The sequence below is a fragment of the Hipposideros armiger genome, unplaced genomic scaffold (assembly GCF_001890085.2).
Source record: "Hipposideros armiger isolate ML-2016 unplaced genomic scaffold, ASM189008v1 scaffold_93, whole genome shotgun sequence".
NCBI lineage: Eukaryota > Metazoa > Chordata > Mammalia > Chiroptera > Hipposideridae > Hipposideros > Hipposideros armiger.
This window is the reverse complement of record NW_017731443.1, coordinates 3518880-3537576: the sequence shown is the minus strand read 5'-3', so window position 1 is coordinate 3537576 and position 18697 is coordinate 3518880. Positions and strand designations below refer to the sequence as shown.

Below are 18697 nucleotides of genomic sequence, written 5' to 3'. Positions count from 1 at the left end.
GAGACACTTCTCTTCTTGAAAAAGCACTCCTGTGTCTCCCCGCGTCTTTCTTCATTTTCCTCGCCGACTCCACCTCCACCTGAGGGAACCCCTGGACCCTGCGGGAGCTGGTCTCCTGCACACACCTGGGAAATTAGATATAAAAAGGACCACATGTCCTCACAGTCATGCTTTCTCTTACAAGGCCCCTGAGAGTCACCCTGATTGAATGAGCCTGATTTACTACTTATAATCAGTTCCTACGTTTTTACAACACCCGCAAGATAAATGATAACTTGTAGAAAACATAGAGATTGCAAACGTAATATCCTGGTCTTGATGACAGTTATTTTCCCTCTCAGGGAGTCAATGGTTATGGTGCCATTGCTCTGTGGGACATAACCCAGTTTGCATCTAACTTAGCAGGCTTATTCCAGCCATCACTGTTTTTCTTTCATTGATGTTACATGCATCAGTTTCATTCATTCTCCTGTTACCCAGCTTTATCAACCTCCTGCTTCTGTCATATTATGAGCTAAATAAATTATTCACGTTACACATTGTCATGAGGGTTTTCCTTTTCGATGTGCACCTCTGAAAGCTGCTTGGCTAAGGAGCGTCCATGACACAATACTAAGACACCTAGTTTGTGAAATCACGTGCTTCCGGAAAACACAATACTGAGAGGCCTTCTCATTTAACACTTAGACTGTGAGCTCTGGATAAGCGTTGCTGCTTTCAATCATATCACCAGAGTCTGTAAGAACAGAGTCAATCAGGTTTGAGCTGGAAGGATCTAAGTACTGAAGCAGCCCAGCCCTGGAGAAGCCAGTGGGCCTCTCCCCCTGCTTTGTCAGGACCTATGGGACCCCACTGTGATTACACAGCAGCACACGGATGGACGGTCAGTTCAAACTCTGTCTCTCAGGGAGATGTGTCCCCAACTCAGGTTTCCCTTGGTGGGGTTTGGCTTTCGATTGTCCTCATGTTGTTCACAAATCTTTGACAATTATATTTTCAATAGTCCTTACTTGGCAGAGCCAAATGGATCACATCTCCATCCCCCACATAGATGGCCCAGTCCTTATAGCCAATGTGGAAAATCTCAATCATGTCTCCAGGCTCAGGTTCTTCAAAAAACTGCAAGAGAAAACCAGAAATTGTGTGGACAGGCTTCTAGGCAACAGCAGAGACCCTGGCTGGGAAGCTGCAGCTTGGCCTGTGGACCCCCTTTGCTGATGTTAATCTCCTAGTGGGAGCCTTGATGATGGGGGGAGCACCTCTCCCCCGTGGAATCCCATGTTGCTTTCAGAGGGTCACCTCTGAGGGGGACCAGGAGCTACATCCCTGAAAAATGAACTTCTGGACAGGAGAACGGAGGATGGGCAGGGTGAACGTATGACGTGTGTGTTGTCTGTTGTGTGTTTTTATGTTTTATGTGTATGTTGGGTGTATGTGTGTGTTTTGTGTTGTGTGTCAGTGTCTATGTGTATGTTGTGTATGTGTGATCTGTGTGTGTACTGTGCATATGTATGTTGTGTGTGTGTTGTGTGTACATGCACACACTAGGATGCAGATGTGCATATGCAGGTGCACTGTGCACGTGTCCTGAGCGTGTTCACACACCAGCTGGCATGGAAAACCCTTTCCCCGAGGCTGCGGCCCCAGGCCCATCCCCAGCAACATCGGTCAGGTGAGTCTTGAGCTTCTCTGCCCTTTGCACATTGGCCCTCAGGTCCCCATCACGCCTCTTGCCCTGCTGTTCATGGCTGCAGCAGGCACCTCCTCACGCTCTGCCCCCTCCAGTCCCAGGACACCCACCTTTGGAGATGCCCACCTGAAAGATGGGAACTGACAGCATCCTCACAGGATCTTTGCCTTCAAGGGGCCTTTGTGCAACTACCCTACTTCCTGCACGGCTGAGGGGGAAAGGGGGTATTGGAGGCGGAGGGGCTGCCCACTCATACTGGTGTCTGCTAGCACTTTTCCTACCATACCTGCGACCCTCACACTCCCCAGGAGGAAGGAAGTGCCACCCGATTGCTCAGGTGGGGAAACTGAGGCTCAGAGAGGTAGAGAGACTTGCCCAAGAACACTCAGCTGGAAGTGGCCAAGCTCTGTCACATCTCTCTGTCCTGATTCGTCCCTGCCTCCCTCCCCTTCCCCACCTCCTTCCTCCTCCCCAATGTCCCCGCCCAGTGCACCTCAGCTTCGTGATTTGAGCGTTTTTCAGTTTTTCTTCCTCTTTGTGTCTGACCTCAGCAAATGACAAACCTCCTCCGGCCCTCATCCCAGAGTGTCCAATCTGAGACCTGAGACCAGGGGTCAGCTTCCGTTGGCCCATTTCTCATGCCAATATCCAACAACTGATTCGACCCTGGAAGTTTATCCTGATTCACTCTGATGTCCATCTCCTGCCCACTGACTTGGTTCAGGGCAGCCCAGTCCCTGCCTCTGTAACCCCCACGGCCTCCTGACTGGCCCCCTGCCTCCTGTCCCCACCACTCCATGTCCAGTCTCCCCAAGAACCACGGTGGCTTTCTCAAAGGGCTCATCTGGCCATGACCATTCTCTTACCCCAGGGCACAGGTATGCCCTTGGGCAGCTGGCTGGCCCCTCATGCCAGGCCCTTCCTCACCCTCCTCGCCCCCACTGTGCTCTGCCCCCCAGGCTGACTGGGTGACTTGCCCTTTCCCTCCCACAGAGCTCAATCTTGCTCTGCGCCTCTGCACAACCGCCTCTGTCTGCACCGACCACCTTCCCAGGCCCCTCCTCCATTTCTGCCCCATCAGACTCCCCTCCTCCGAGAAGCTGCCCTGAAGGCCCAGCTGCCACCCTGGGTCCCCAGACTCCTGGGACCTTCACCTCTCCCCACTTGGACCTTGTCGTGCTGCGGTTCCCTGTGTTCTCTGCACCATCTCTGGCCTTGGTGCTCTGGTCAGGGAGGGTGCTGTGTGATCGCTCTCCCTCATCGTGGGATCCAGCTAAGGGCCTGGCTTGGAGCGGGAGCAAAGCAGCTGTGTGAGGAGGAGGCCTGGAGGGTCAGTGTGGCCAGGACTCCTGCCCACCTCCTCCTCTCTGTCAGCCAGGGCAGGGCCAGCGGACAGATAGTCTCCATCTGGGGAGCACAAGGGGAGTATTCACTCTGAAATTAAAAGTCTAATTAAGGCACGGCCTGGGTCCTGTCCTCCGTGGCAGGTGGCAGAGGAAATGTGAGCTTGGGCCCTGCCTGGATAAGGAAATGTCTCCCCAGGCATTGATTTTGTTTTGGCNGAAAGTAAAGGGATGGAATAAGATATTTTATGCAACTGGAAATGAGAGAATGCACTACTGGCCGGGGATTGTGTTAAGGCATCTTACGTCATCTCTTGTAATTTCAACAAAACACAGTGAAGCAGTCATTACCACCCCCATATTAGAGATGAAGAAACGGAATCTCGAACTTTAGGAGCTCTTTATAGCATTATACAATTACTTGTAGTTGCTTCCTTTCCAAAGATTCTGGAGTCTACCATCAAGCAGTGGAAATAGGGAAGAGAGGGGTCACTGGATTCATTCATTTGATTCTTCAAGAAGCTCACAGTCTTGTTACAGTTGGTCCTTCCAAAGGCCAGTGAGAGAGGGAATCAGGCACAGAGAGGAACAGCTGGCCCGCAAAGCAGCCTCTAACTTCAGAATTTTTATTGGCTTCTTCAAGCTGTTGTTACTTTTGGTGACTATTATCATCAGATTAAAAGGACAATTGGGACGGCCACAGAAAATGTCATAGTTCGCATTGCATTTGCGCCCTGAAAAGTAGAAGAGCACACTGTTCAAGGAAATGTACAAGACTGATGCTCCCTCCCGCTCAAGCAACACAACAACATGTTAATTTTTCTGTCCATCCCAGAGACCTTTCCCCAGGGAAGAAGTTGACTGTCCTTAGGAGCTCACACCTTAGCAGCTCTCACCAGGGAGGCCCTCTGGGGGATAAGGTGATCCTATCTGTCTCCTGGTTCGTTCCTAACTCTCCCTGACAAGCCACAGGACTTTTCAGGATCTGCCTTCACAGCTGAGCTCACAGGTAAAGGACTGCACGTGCTTAGAGCCAGCCAGGCCCACCCTCAAAGGTCCTCCATCCAGCCCTTCATTCCACACATCAGGAAACTGAGGCCCAGGGAGGGACAGCAACCTGTCCACAAACCCTCAGTGGAATAGAAGCTGATTTGGGATTTGAGCTCAGATGACTCTATTTACAGGCAGCTCAGCACTTGGGAGGGATCCAGACAGCTGAGAGCGCAGAGGTGCCTTGAAATTGGGGACTGGAGGACCTTAGTGCCTCCTGGTAGGAGGCAGGAGAATGTGTGACATGGCAGCTTCAGAGCAAAGGGATCTATGCTGATAAGCCTGAGGTAAATCATGTGACTTCTCTGAGCCTTGGCTTCCTTTTCTGTAGAAAGAGATAAGAAATACTTGCCCTGATCACCCCACAGGCTTGTGGGAGGGAGATACTGTTGGTAACAGCAGCTCACATGTGAGCTGAGCTTCCCAATTTTCACAACACTCTTTAATTCAAACTATAAAGTGGATGGGACAGAGGCACTTGCCAATTTTCTGGATGAGGAAGCCAAGTCTAGTCAGTAAAGTGATCTGATAGCAGGTCTCCTGGTCGGTCAGTGAGAGTGCCAGAATCTGAACCAGCTATTCCTGACATACAGGGCAAGAAGCACCGGCTGGACTGCACCGGCGATCCTCTGAAAAGGATTTTCAAAGACAAGGAAGCAGTGGGATTCCATGGATACCACACTGGCTTTCCAATAAAAGCAACTGGTTCAACTTCTGAAGTGTCCACTTAGCTTTGGTGGCCTTGGGCAAGTTAAGTGCTTGGTCCTTTAGCGTTTGTGTTAGAGACGTCAGGAGGGCCCCTCTGATATTTGCCAACAGCTGCCCCACATCTTCCTGTAAACAGAACTCCAAAAAGAATCACCCCGTAGGGATCTTACCTGTTTGCTGTGTGAGCAGCCATATCTCACTGTAGTAGCAAAGTGCTCACAGTTTGACATTAAAACGTTGTAATGCCAGTTTTCACCAATTTTCTGCTTTGCCGAATTTACAATTTCATCTATTGGCCGTGGTCTATACTTGTTGTCCAAGTAGTTGTTAACTGTGTAATCGTTGTTCCTCACCACATCCTTCAAAGGTTCACATTTCACCTTGGCCACTGTATGGTTATTGTTGCTGAAAGAGCCAGATCCTGGAATCACAGACAGACACTCTGAGATGCTGCCATGTTCAGCAGTACATGGTTGGAAAAGGAGGGGAAGAAGGAAGGACAAAAAGTCCTGCTATTCTGTGAAACATGATTAATTGAACTGAGACAGTTAATTGTTCAAGACGGCTTTGTGCTTTTAAGGGCAAACATGAGTTCAATATTTGAGCGAAACATCACCTTCCAAGATAAACTTGGCTGGTTTTTCACAGCTGGATCTAAAAATCATGTCAGCTCTCTAGGAATTGAAGCCTTGTGAAATGGGGGTGGGAGGCAATTTTTGCTTTCCACTAAGGCTGACATTAAGCAATTGTGTGTCTATAATGAATCTTATCTGTCTTCTAAGGAGAAGCTCAATCAAGCAGCTAGTTTCTTGCCTAACCGAGGCTCTCATTAAAGAACCAGATATCAAAAATTAAGCTGAATTGCCTGCATTTAAAGCCAAAGGTTGCTGAAGCATTGCTTATCATTGGTGCTAACAGATGTTTATAGTAGGAGTCTTGGGAATGATAGTTGGTTCAACAGTACTTTGTTTCTCATACTACATGTGCTTCTTGGTCAAATGTTTCCTGTTAAAAGGAAGAAAGTGGTGCTACTCTAGGAAGACTGAGTTTTTGCCCTAGCAAATTTATTATACCACAGTACTACTTGTCATCTCAGTTTCATGGTTTCCATGAAGGTTAGGATGGTAGTGAGGAAACCTACATTTCAGTTCTTTAATGCCCTCTGCCTAATTTGATTTCAATTGAGAAGAGCCATCCATTACCAGGGTTTCTCAGAGTGCGCAGGGAAGACCACCTCCATGAAAATCACCTAGGATGTCTGTTTAAAATACCAATCTCTAGGCTCTGGGTCTACTCAATTAGAATACTGGGCCATGACACTCAGCCATCTGCACTTTAAATAAGGTTTCCCAGCTAATTCTTGTGCACACTGTTAGACAATCAGTAATTTCCATGCATGCTTCCCATGGCTGATAAAGAGCAATGATGCCATGAAAAAGGTAAGGAGCTGAAGTCACTACCACTTTTGGTTGGTTAAGCATCTAGTCTATAAAAATTCCTGTTGCCTTCACTACTTCTTTGAACACTACTGTGCAGTATATGAACTCAGCAACGTAAATAAAAAGTACTGTATTATATGATCCAGCAATTGCACACCTTGGCATATACCCAAACTAATTAAAAACAGGTGTTCATTCAATAACTTGTATTTGAGTGTTCATAGCAACACTATTCACAATAGCCAAATGTGGAAACAACCAAACTTCCATCAAGTGATCAATGGGTAAACAAAATGTGTTCTATCCATACAATGGAATATTATTCAGCCATATAAAGAAATAGGGTACTGATACATGCTAGATGAGTGAAGCTTGAGAACATGCTAAGTGAAAGAAGGCAGACACAAAAGGCTGCATATTGCATGATTTCTTTATATGAACAGGCAAATCTATAGAGACAAAGCAGATTAGTGGTTACCTGGGGCCAAGGAGGGGAAATGGGGAGTGACTCCTTAAAGGGTATGGGATTCCTCTCGGGTAATAAACATGTTCTGGAACCAGATAGAGGTGATGGTTGCACAGCATTTTGAATGTGCTAAATGTACGGAATTTGTACACTCTAAAATGGTTAAAATGGCAAATGTATTTTACTATAATTAAGGTACTGCACTATTAACACAAATTACATAGTATGAGTCATACCAAATTTTTTAAATCCTAGGGAAAGACTTAGATTAACTAGTCCTCTGTTCCATAGTCCTTTAAATAATATCGACTAGAGTTAAAAAAAAAAAGTTGCACTATTGACCTCTGAGTGCCACCATATTCCTTCCTCCTCCTCTCCTGCCCTCTCAGTTTCAGGATAAATGTAACATGAGTGCAATTGTTTGATACATAACTTTTGTAATGTAAATACTTCACATTGTGTTGCAAACATGTTCCCATAGCAAAAAAATGTAGGACTGTGTCATGAATTGAAATGACTGCCATGGTATTCCACTGATGTTGTACTGCATTTATTTCACAAACTGCCTCTTGTTAGGCATTTCGGGTGTTTAAGCTTGTTCTTCACTGTAAACAACGACATTATAAACAAGCTTGCAGATTATGCATCTCTGGGCCTGTGTCGGACTCAGATGAGTTTGAGTGTTTTGAGTACCTACCAGGAAGAAGTGGGCCTCATTCAATCCTCTTGCAATCCCTCTCATTTTGCAGAATCAATCATGAGCCAGAGAACTTAAGTAATATAACCAAGTGACAAAAGTTGTGAAGCAAGGATTGGAAACACTTCCAAAGGCCTGGCGATTTCTACCTTATTATGTACAAACTGTGTGGCTCAATGGCAAGAGAGAACTTTCTTCCCATTGTCTTACCTCCCATCACCTGGCATAGGTCTGGACACTTAAGAGAGGGTCACAACAGAACTGTCAACTGATGGAATCCACATTCTATTGCTCAGTGAATGAAGATCAGAGATGTTATAATTCAAAGGAAACAGATGCTGATTAGCACAGCCATGAGTGGTCCTTTTGTTACCTCTTCTCAAGATAAAGCTGGTGTTTAAACAAATAATTCATCTTTACCTGTAGTGGTCACATGGACCACACAACCATCTCCCACGTAGATGGCCCAATGCTTATAGAAATATCGATCAATTTCAATCATGTCTCCAGGTATGGGGTCTTGGTCCGACTACAAGAGAAAAACCAGAGAGAGTGTCCCAGGCTTGTAGGAACCACCAGGCCTGGCTGGGAGAGCTGCAGAACTGCTGGCTACCCTGCAGGGCCTAGTGGTGACCCAGGGAGAGGAGATCCCGGTGACTGCTTTGCTGTCACTCTCAGAGAACCCCCTTTGGGGACACTGGGAACAAAAAGCCTGGACAAAGGATGGGCTGAACACTTTCCCTCTCATTAGACTGGCCCTCAGGGCCCTTGCACATTTGTCCTGCCCCACTGTTGGGTGTTAACCTTGTCTTTTATTCTCTGCTCTGATACTTTGACCTCTTGAGCCTTATGGAAGCTGGAGAGACTGCCCCTCCCAGGGCTAGCCAGTTCCTGAAGGTAGCAAGCAACCCACACATAAATGTGCTTTTCAAATGCAAACCAACCAATCCAGAGCCCCACCTCCCCACCCCCACCCACAGCTACCGCCTTTAAGAGGCTCTCACACTCCAGGCCACCTTCCATCTACCCTGATCACCACAGGGCCAGGTAGCAGACAACTACAGCCAGCCCCCGTGCCCCAGAGCCTGTGGAAAGGATTCTCACGAGCCGGAGCCGTCCTCAGCCTGCTTCCCTGCCTCAATCCTTCTTCCCACAGACACTACGGTAAATTCTCTTGCCCACATTTCTCCCCATGTCCTCTGCCTCCCGACCAACCCAGTGCTTCCCCTCAAAACAAACACCCTGCCCCCTCCATCCCTGTGGCATAACGTGGCTTGTTCTCATCTTATGGGAACTGTGAGTAACAAACTCTTTTTCAATGGCATCATCTTTTGATCTGTTGTCCTTACTGAACCTCAAATAGCGTATCAATACATTATATTTTACAGCAGTTGTCCACAGCTTCATTGGGCAGCCTCCTCCTCAGAGTCTCTCTCCAACCCCTGGACACTCCTCAGTCATTCACCGTGAGACACAAAATGAAGTGTTCTTAGGGCTACACAATGGGCAGCTGGGCCAAGCATCAGACGTTGTGGTGACCACACAGCTACCGGTGGGAAAATTCCATAACATGCGTCCATCAGCACCTCAGTCTCACAAGGTACAATGATCTCCCAAGTCACAGGTGTTGGCACTGGCACAGGAGAGGTTAAGGGACTTACCCAACACCCCTCAGCCAGAAGTTCCTTTCTCTATTCCCACTTCCCACACTCGTCCCCCTGTGGGTTGCTCTTTTCTCCCCATTCGCACTCCCTTCCCGGGGATGCAGAACGGCCCCCCCCACATTCTGTTCCATCCCCCAGGAATGAAGCCGGTTCTTTGTCCCCTGTTCTCCCGCTGTTCTCCTTCCTTTGGGCGTTCCTCAGCCCAGGTTGCTCAATCAGAGGTTGGAGTCATCCTTCACTCCTCCTCCTCCCTGACCCCTGCATCCAGTTACCAAGTACCTTCAATGCCACCTTCGTCCCATGTCCCTTTCTCCTGACTTGGGTCACAGAAGTCCTTGTCCCTCACCTCTGGCTCCCATTCCAACCACTCCTTATCCACCTCCATGTCATCCAGTGGGACCTTCCAAAGGGAACATATGGCAATGACGTCCCTGGAGCCTCAGAATGAGTCCACACCCTTCAGGCAGCTCGGGGTCTGGCTCTAACACTCACCGCTCGTCACCCTCATCCCTCTTCGCTCCTCCCTCTGCTCTGCTCTGGGGAGCTACTTGTGTTCCCCTCACCTCGTGCTCTCTCTTGCTTCTGCTCCTTGGACATCGTCTTCTCTCTGCCTCCTAACACCCCCCAGGCCCTCTCCCTATAGCACAGATCTCCTCCCAGCAGACATCCTTTCACCCGAGGTGTCTCACTATCTCAGAACATCCCTCCTCCAGACTCCCGGGTCCTCAGGCATCTCCAGCTCTCTATGCACAGATGCATTTTCTGTACCTATCTGCCATCCTACCCTGGGTTTGGGATCTATTGGGGGTGGTAAGAGATGGGCCAGAGGACCAGCCTCTCAGCATCTCCTCCTTTATGACAGGGCCGGATCGTTGGCCAGGACACAGAGGGGTGAACTGACTTGGAGAAGGTCTCCCAGCTGGTCAGCAGCAGTNAGGTAGATGATAGCCTGTAGATAATTGCTAAGGTGCAACTATATTATTCTCATCGTGATGATGATTTTTGCCCAGTGACAGTGCAAACGCTTGGTGGAGAAGGTTATGGTGCCATCGCTCTGTAGGACAGGAGCCATTCTGCATCTCAGTTAGCAGTCTTATTCCAGCATCTTTTTTTCTTTCATTGACTATACATACATCTGTATCCTACATTCTCCTTTTGATTGGCTTTGTTATCCTGCTTCTTTTGCTATCAATGAATTAAATAACTCATTCGTAGGTACTCACATGCATTTGTATGAGACTTTGTCTTTCTGGTGTGTAAACCTGTGAGAGCTGCTCCTGTAAAGGAGCGTTAAGTAAATACTCCCAAGACACCTTGTTCTGTGAGATCATATGAGTGCAAAGGACATAATGCTGACAGGCATTCTTCTGTATGAGACCATAGATGTTCAGAGACTTGGCTGCTTTAAGTCAAATCAGACTCTGCAGACCCGGGTAAACGGGCTTGGAGCTGGAGAGACCCGAATGCTCAAGCAGCCAGGCTTCACTGGGGGGGCCACGAGCCTCTCCTCCTGCTTTGTCAGGACTGGTGGGACCCCACTGAGATTGCTTAAAGTGCTCAGGCATGGCTCTGGGGAAAACCAGCTCAGGTTTCCCTTGGTGGGGTTTGGCTTCAGATTGTTCTCATGATGTCAACCAATCTTTTAAAAACTATAATTTCAACAGCCCTTACATGCAGAAACCAGATGGATCACATAACCATCTCCCACGTACAGGGCCCAGTGTGAATAGGGAACACGTGAAATCTCAATTAGGTCTCCAGGCTTGGGTTCTTCATGACTCTGCAACAACAAAAAAACCAGGAAGGTGTAGACAGACTTGTAGGCCACGGCAGAGACCCTGCCTGGGAAGCTGCAGCTCGGCCTGGGGACCCCCTTGCTGATGTTAATCACCTGGTGAGAGCCTGGCAGGGGAAGAGCTCCTGGCCCCAGTGGGGTCCTCAGCCTGCTGTAGCTTTTAGAGGTTGCCCCATGAGAACTGGGAGCCTGGAAACTGGTTGCCTCGAACCTGTAAGCCTGGAAAAATAACCTTGTACGTTGGGAGAGTGGAGATTTGCTCAGTGTGTGTATGTTATGTGTGTGTGCATGTGTCTTGTGTGTCTCCGTGTATGTGTGTGTCCTGTGTATGTTGTGCATGTGTGTGTGGTATATATGCATGTTGTATGTGTTGTGTGTATGTCTTATGTGTGTCTTATGTGTCTCTGTGTGTTGTGTGTATGTGTGTTTTGTATATAAGTGTATGCCGCATGTATGTGTGTTGTGTGCCAATGCCTGTATGTTGCGTATATGCATATTGTGCATATGTATGTTGTGTGTGTGTTGTGTGCACACACACACTAGGATGCAGATGTGCACATGCAGGTGCACTGTGAACATGCACAGAGTGTGTTGACATTACAGCTGGCATGGAGAACGCATTCCCAATGCTGGGGTCCCAGGCACATCCCCAGCAATGTCAATTGAGTCTTGAATTTCTCTGCCCTTTGCACACTGACCCTCAGGTCACCATCACGCCTCTTGTCCTGGTCATCCATGGCTACAGCAGGCACCTCCTCACACTCTGCCCCCTCCATTCCCAGGATACCCATCTTCGGAGATGCCCACCTGAGAGACGAGAACTGACAGCATCCTGATAGCACCTGAACCTTCAAGTGGGGTTTTTTGGAACCGCCCAGCTTTGTGAAATGGGAGAAGCTGGGGACTGCCACACTCAGGGCTCTGCTGGCACTTGTCCTACCATAACTCCATCCTCACACCGCCCCAGGGGGAAGGAAGCACCACCCAATCGCTCAGGTGGGGAAACTGAGGCTCACAGAGGTAGAGAGACTTGTCCAAGATCACTCATCTGGAAGTGGCCAAGCTCTGTCACATCTCTCTGTCCTGATTCAGCCCTGCCTCCCTCCCCTTCCCCGCCTCCTTCCTGCTCCCCAATGTCCCCAGGGCACCACAGCTTCATGATTTGAACATTTTTCAGTTTTTTCCCTCTTTGAACCTTACAAAAACAAAGGACGAATCTCCTCCAGCCCTCGTCCCAGCCTATCTAATCTGAGACCTGAGACCAGGGGTCAGTTTCCCTTTGCGTTCTTTCTCATGCCAATATCCAACAGATATTGACCCTGGAAGTTTCTCCCCATTAACTCTGTCGTCCATCTTCTGCTCACTTTTTTGGTTCAGGGCAGCCCAGTCCCTGCCTCTGTGACCCCCACTGTCCTGCACCCTGCTTCCTGTCCCCACCACTCCATGCCCAGTCTCCCCAACACCCATTGTGGCTTTCTCAAAGAATGTATCTGGCAATGACCTTCCTCTGGCCTCAGGGCACAGGCAGACCCTTGTGCAGCTGGCTGGCCCCTCATGCCAGGCCCTTCCTCACCCTCCTCGCCCCCACTGTGCTCTGCCCCCCAGGTTGACTGGGTGACTTGCCCTTTCCCTCCCACAGAGCTCACTCTTGCTCTGCGCCTCTGCACAACCGCCTCTGTCCGCCCCCGACCACCTTCCCAGGCCCCGCCTCCTCTTCTGCCCCATCAGACACCTCTCCTCTGAGAAGTTTCCCTGATTGCCCAGCTGCCACGCTGGGTCCCCAGGCCCCCGGGACCTTTACCTCTCCCCACTTGGATCATGTGTTGCTGTGGTTCCCTGTGCTCTCTGAACCCCCTCAGTGCTCGAGCTCTGGTCAGGGAGGATCCTATATTCTCGTCCTCCCTCCCTCATCCTGGGATCCAGCTAAGGGCCTGGCTTGGAGCGGGAAAAAGCAGCTGTGTGAGGAGGAGGCCTGGAGGGTCAGTGGGGCCAGGACTCCTGCCCACCTCCTCCTCTCTGTCAGCCAGGGCAGGGCGGGCCCAGAGACGGTCTCCATCTGGGGAGCACGAGGGGACTAATCACTCTGAAATTAAAAGTCTAATTAAGGCAAGGCCTGGGTCCTGTCCTCCGTGGCAGGTGGCAGAGGAAATGTGAGCTTGGGCCCTGCCTGGATAAGGAAATGTCTCCCCAGGCATTGATTTTGTTTTGGCCGCAGTAAAGCCCTCCCTAGGATCAGCTGACACAGAGCGGGTTACACTCTGGCACGTGCAGTGCACCTTCCCAGAACTGCCTGATTTCCTGTAATAGCTCATCTAGCTTGTTCCTTTTCAGCTGCGTACTGCACTTTAGTTTTTGAGGCCCATCTTCAAGTTAAAAGTTGCCAGATGGTTTCCACAGCCCAGGTCTTTGCCCTCAGCGTCTCCTCTTATTATTTCACATGCAGGACCTGACTATACATCCTTCCTGAGTGGCTTTCCCCTCAAGGCCTCTGTTGTCAGGTTTAATCACCACTTGAGCAGCTGTTTGCATTGATACAGTCTGAAAGGTGTTCCACTAGGTCTGGGATTTGGTTCATAGTTTTGCCTCACAGATATTCCTAGAGTCCTTTCTCGTGCTAACAAGTAGTCTTTACTTTTACTGTGTAAAATTTAACAGTGTTGAGTATATTCACGGATATGTATAAGCAGCAGCACAACAGGTTTACAATGTTCTCATGACCTTAAAAAAAAAGCCTCATGTTTTTAGTTATCACCCTGCGAGCCCGCCACCCCCTTCACCTGCGCTCCTAGGCCTAAGAAACCACACCTACTTTTTGTTGATTTGCCTGTATTCGATATTTCATGTAAGTGAAATCATACAATATGATGAAACAGGTAAAGAGTTAGCAGGAGTGAGCTTAAAAATTAACTGCTTGTCTCTGAATCCTACATCTAGCTATGGGAACACAACGGTTCCCAGAAGAAGCCAACTGTAACCGCAATGCCCTACAATCTGACAAGCACCCTATATCCTGCTTAGAAAAATATAAAATCCCAGCTAACCAGAAACTCAGCTCAGCTATCTGCTCTAGGCTCTGCCCGGACAACACTTCTGCCAGTGTTTCTCTTCTTAAATAAATCTTCTGACTTCTACCCCTGTGCTTCGTGGGTTCTTTCACAACCCATGAGCGACCACGGCATAATATGTTGTTTTTTTTGTTTTTTGTTTTTTAATTTCAAAGCTTCTCCTTTTTTTCATTTATTTTTCAATACTGTTTTATATTATGTTAATTTCAGGTGTATGATGTAGTGGTTAGACAATTATATAATTTCAGAAGTGATTCTCCTGACTAATCTAGTACCCACCTGGCACTATACATAGTTTTCGCCATATCATTGACTATATTCCCTGTGCTTTACTTTACATCCCCATGACTATTTTGTAACTACCAATTTGTACCCTTAATCCCTTCACCTTTTTACCCTGACCCCCAACCCTCCTCCCATCCATCACCCCAACAAATCTAGTCCCCATCTGACACCATACATGGTTATTACAATATTATTAATTATATTCCTTTGCTATACCCTACATGCCTCGATCACATTGTAACAAACAATTTGTACTTCTTAATCCCTTCCCGTTTTCACCCACCCCCTCACCTCACCTCCCATCTAGCAGCCATCAAATGTTCTCTGTATCTATGAGTTTGTTTCTGTTTTGTTCTTTAGATTCCACATATAAGTGAAATCACATTGTATCTGTCTTTCTCTGTCTGACACTCCACTCAGTACAATACCCTCCAGGTCATTCCATGACGCCGCAGATGGCAAGAACCCATTCCCTTCCCTGTTCAAACAATATTCCACTGTATTTATGTACCACCTTCTCTTTATCCATTCGTCCATTGACAGACAGCCAGGATGACTCCACATCTTGGCCATTGTAAACAATGCTGCAATGGACATATGGATGCACATGTCCCCTCAAAGTAGTGTTTTCGGATAAATATGTAGAAGTGGGATTACTGGGTCCTTCTTTGTCTGTTGTTCCAGCCTTTGTTTTAAAGTCTATTTTGTCCAGTATAAGTATTGCTACTTCAGGTTTTTTTTGTTTTTGCTTTTTCTGTCTGTTTGTTTCCATTTTCATGAAATATCTTTTTCCATCCCTTTACTTTCAGTCTGTGTGTGTGTCTTTCAATCTGAAGTAAGTCTCTTGCAGGCAGCATATGTAAGGGTTTTGTTTTCTTATCCATTCAGCCCTCTTATGTCTTTTGAGTAGAGAATTTAATCCATTTACATTGAAAGTAATTGTTGATAGATATGTAGCTATTGCCATTTTACTATTCATAATTTTGATTTTTATTTCTATCTTAAAGAAGTCCCTCTAACATTGCTTGTAATACTCCTTGAGCTTTGTCTTGTCTGGGAAGCTCCTTATCTGTCCTTGGATTTTAAATGATAGCTTTGCTGGGCAGAGTACCCTTGGTTGTAAGTGCTTGCTTTTCATTACATTGAATAATTTGTGCCAATCCCTTCTGGGCTGCAAAGTTTTGGTTTAGAAATCAGCTGAGAGTTATGGGAGTGTCCTTATAAGCTACTAGTTGCCTTTCTCTTGCTGCTTTTAGGATTCTGTCTTTGTCTTTAACCTTTGCCACTTTAATTAATGTGTGTTGGTGTGAGCCTCTTTGGGTTCATCTTGTTTGGGACTCTGTACTTCCTGGACTTCTATGTTTATTTCCTTATCAGGTTAGGGAAGTTTTCAGTCATTATTTCTTCAAATAGATTCTCAGTCCCTTGCTTTCGCTCTTCTGCTCTGGTAGCCCTATGGATGTTGCTATGTTTATGCTGTCCCAGAGGCCTCTTAAACTATCGTCATTTTAAAAAAATTTCTTGTTCTTTTTTGCCATTCTGATTGGGTGTTTTCTGCTACTTGTCTTCCAAATCACCGATTCAATCCTCTGCTTCATCTAGCCTGCTGGTGATTCTTTCTAGTGCATTCTTTCTTCTGGTGATTCTTTCTTCATTTCAGTTACTGTATTCTTCACTTCTGACTGGTTCTTCATGATGGTTTCTATGTCCGTTTTTAGGCTTGCTATCCCTTTGTTGAAGTTCTCATTGAGTTCCTTGAGCATCGTTATAATCATTGTTTTCAACTCTGTCTTTTGTAGGTTGCTTGCCTCCATTTCGTTTACTTCTGTTTCTGGAGTTTTTTCCCATTCTTTCATTTGGGACGTATTTTTGTTTCTTCATTTTGGTTACCTCCCTGTGTTTGTTTCTATGTATGAGGTAAATCTGCAGTCTCCCAGTCTTGGCCAAGTGGCCTTATGTGTAGGTGCCTTGTGGGGCCCTGGTACAGTCTTATTGGTCACCTGTCCAGGTGCTCTAGGAGCATCTCTTGTGTAGGCTGTGTGTGTCCTCCTGTTATAGTTGGGCCTTGATTGCTATTGACACATCAGTAGGTGAGACTGGCCCTTGGGCTGACTGGCTGCGGGGTTTGGCCACGTCCACCATGTCCAAAGCTTACGGGCTGCTGTGAGGAGGGCTTACCCCACTGAGTGGGATTTTCCCCAGTGGGCTCTAGTGCCTGTTGAAACCACCCTTTGTGTGTGCCACTTGTGGGGCTAATTGGGCAGTGCTCTGCTGTGGTCTGAAGCCAGCCTCCAAGTATGTTAGTCCTGGTACCTCTTGGGATGGGCTCTGTTTCAGGCCCAGGCCTCTCACTGCCTGGGACCAGCTGGGGACTACCTGGTAGGAGCCACAAAGCAAACGTTGGTTTTTCACTGCCTGTGTAAACCTGGAGGCATGTGGGAGAGGTCACACTGCGAACTGAGGATGGATGCCATCTGCACCAGGCTTGAGGTAGCTCTGTAGAAAGCCAGGACACCACGAGGCCTGCTGCCACCTACAGGCTCTCTTAAGGTTCAGCCACTGATAAAGCCTCATGCTTAGTGGTATGCACGGGTGAGCAGAGTCTCAGGGAGTCACTGGAGTAGGAAGAATTGTGGTCACCAGGATAATGTAGAGGTGAGCAGAGTCTCAGGGAGTCACTGGAGTANGGTCCTGTCCTCCGTGGCAGGTGGCAGAGGAAATGTGAGCTTGGGCCCTGCCTGGATAAGGAAATGTCTCCCCAGGCATTGATTTTGTTTTGGCCACAGTAAAGCCCTCCCTAGGATCAGCTGACACAGAGCGGGTTACACTCTGGCACGTGCAGTGCACCTTCCCAGAATTGCCCCATTTCCTATAATAGCCCCTTCCAACCTGTTCCTTTTCAGCTGTGCACACTGAGCCGGCCTGCCCCTCCCTGGCACCTCTGTGAGTCTGGATACCAGGGCTGATAGGAGGGGAGATTTCTGATCAGGCGCTGAAATTCCAATGCACAGTATCAGGCAGGACAAATGCCAAGAGGAAAGAGAACAGACTGGCGCTGAGAAGGCACTGGCCTCCAGCAGTAGCTGGGGGTTCACTCACTTCCCAAGTCCCGGGTCACCCCCAATGGCCCACACTCCAGCTTCTTCCCCAGCTCAGGCAGTCACAGCTCCCAGACACCCACAGCTCCTCCCACATGGGGGTCCCCAGATCCCCCTGTCCACTGTGCCAGATGTGGAGAGCAGAGTCACTCTGCCCAAAGTCTCCACAGTTCGCAAGAAAATGGATTTCCAACGTTTTCCATGAATGCCTTCTGAAAACAAGCTCTGGACTTAACTGTGCCCCAGGCCAGGCACGCAGACTGAGGCCTTTAGAAGAGGGGAGCTGCCCCTTGCTGTAGAGCCACTAACAGAAAGTTCCAGGGGACTTACCGAGGCCATGGCGATGTCTGATGGTCTGCTCCTGGAGGAACAGATTTTATACCAATGGTGAGTTTCACTTTCATTTTCACTTTGATCTATTTAAGAATGACTAAATACTAAATATGTTTTCAAAACCATGTTTCTCTAAATATTCTCAATATTCTCTAAAGGTCAGTGACTACCTACCTCAAAACATGGACTCACTGGGGTTGAAAGCCACTTGGACTCAGTCAGATTAGGAGGGGAGCTTTATAATCTGCACCTCCTTGAGGAACCCAAGGTCTCTTTCAAAAAAGCCCTGGACCAGTGTTCCTACTCCAGGAAGGAAAGGCATTTAGAGGCACAGAGGTGTCAATTCCCAATGCTCACATAGGCCCTTGTCTTGTACCAACTCCAGAAAGTACTGGGTCAGAAGCCATGGAACAGGCCAGTCAGGGTGCTGTACTCCACGTGGAAAGATTCAGGAGGTGCCTTGAAACATAGGGGACCCAGGAGATCACTGGCCCCTTAGGATGCAAGCGGCTGCGAGAAGCAGAACTTAACTAGAAGGGGCTTCAACAGCCTGGACATTCACTGTGTCCATAACAAGAGGATGGGAGGCAGGTGACTCAGGTTCAGTTCAGCGGCTCACCAAGGCCACTGAGGACCGAGGCTTTTTTTTATCATACTAGTCCTGTGTCTGCTGTGATGCCCTGCATGGCCCTCCCCAGGACCAGCTGACGCAGAGCGGGTTACGCTTTGGAACGTGCAGTGCACCTTCCCAGAACTGCCTGATTTCCTGTAATAGCTCATCTAGCTTGTTCCTTTTCAGCTGCGTACTGCACTTTAGTTTTTGAGGCCCAACTTCAAGTTAAAAGTTGTCAGGTGGTTTCCACAGCCCAGGTCTTCGCCCTCAGCGGCTCCTCTTATTATTTCACATGCAGGACCTGACTATACATCCTTCCTGAGTGGCTTCCCCCTCAGGCCTCTGTTGTCAGGTTTAATCACCACTTGAGCAGCTGTTTGCATTGATACAGTCTGAAAGGTGTTCCACTAGGTCTGGGATTTGGTTCATAGTTTTGCCTCACAGATATTCC

At 48.1% G+C, this 18697-nt stretch overlaps 2 protein-coding genes across 5 annotated transcripts in view; both read right to left on the bottom strand.

Moving 5' to 3' along the window:
* Positions 1-18697, bottom strand: part of LOC109384154 (uncharacterized) — a 45896-nt gene that overhangs the window by 3640 nt on the left and 23559 nt on the right. Inside the window, exon 6 of the mRNA XM_019645191.1 lies at positions 1011-1119. Within this exon, the coding sequence (XP_019500736.1) occupies positions 1011-1119 (109 nt within the window). The remainder of the gene's footprint in view (positions 1-1010; positions 1120-18697) is intronic.
* Positions 3417-9569, bottom strand: LOC109384121 (retinoic acid receptor responder protein 3-like). Of its 4 annotated transcripts, XM_019645144.1 has the most exons (5): positions 9337-9569; positions 8768-9026; positions 7814-7922; positions 4962-5212; positions 3417-3767 (listed from the first exon to the last, which is right to left on the bottom strand). In XM_019645144.1, exons 2-5 carry the CDS (start codon positions 8798-8800, stop codon positions 3705-3707), a joined length of 456 nt encoding a protein of 151 aa, XP_019500689.1. In that variant the 5' UTR covers positions 8801-9026; positions 9337-9569; the 3' UTR covers positions 3417-3704. The 4 variants fall into 4 exon arrangements, 2 of the variants coding, with proteins under 2 accessions (XP_019500689.1, XP_019500688.1); XR_002124345.1 differs by having other exon boundaries at positions 8859-9569; XR_002124346.1 differs by lacking the exon at positions 8768-9026.

Excerpts from the sequence above, each read along its gene's own strand:
- LOC109384121 (XM_019645143.1), bottom strand. The coding sequence starts at position 8,800 with ATGAAGCTGTGGACAACTGCTGTAAAATATAAT. Across the intron at positions 5,213-7,813 it reads GGTCCATGTGACCACTACAG|GATCTGGCTCTTTCAGCAAC; the intron begins GTAAAGATGAAT and ends CTGTGATTCCAG. Across the intron at positions 3,768-4,961 it reads GCTGCTCACACAGCAAACAG|GGCGCAAATGCAATGCGAAC; the intron begins GTAAGATCCCTA and ends TCTACTTTTCAG.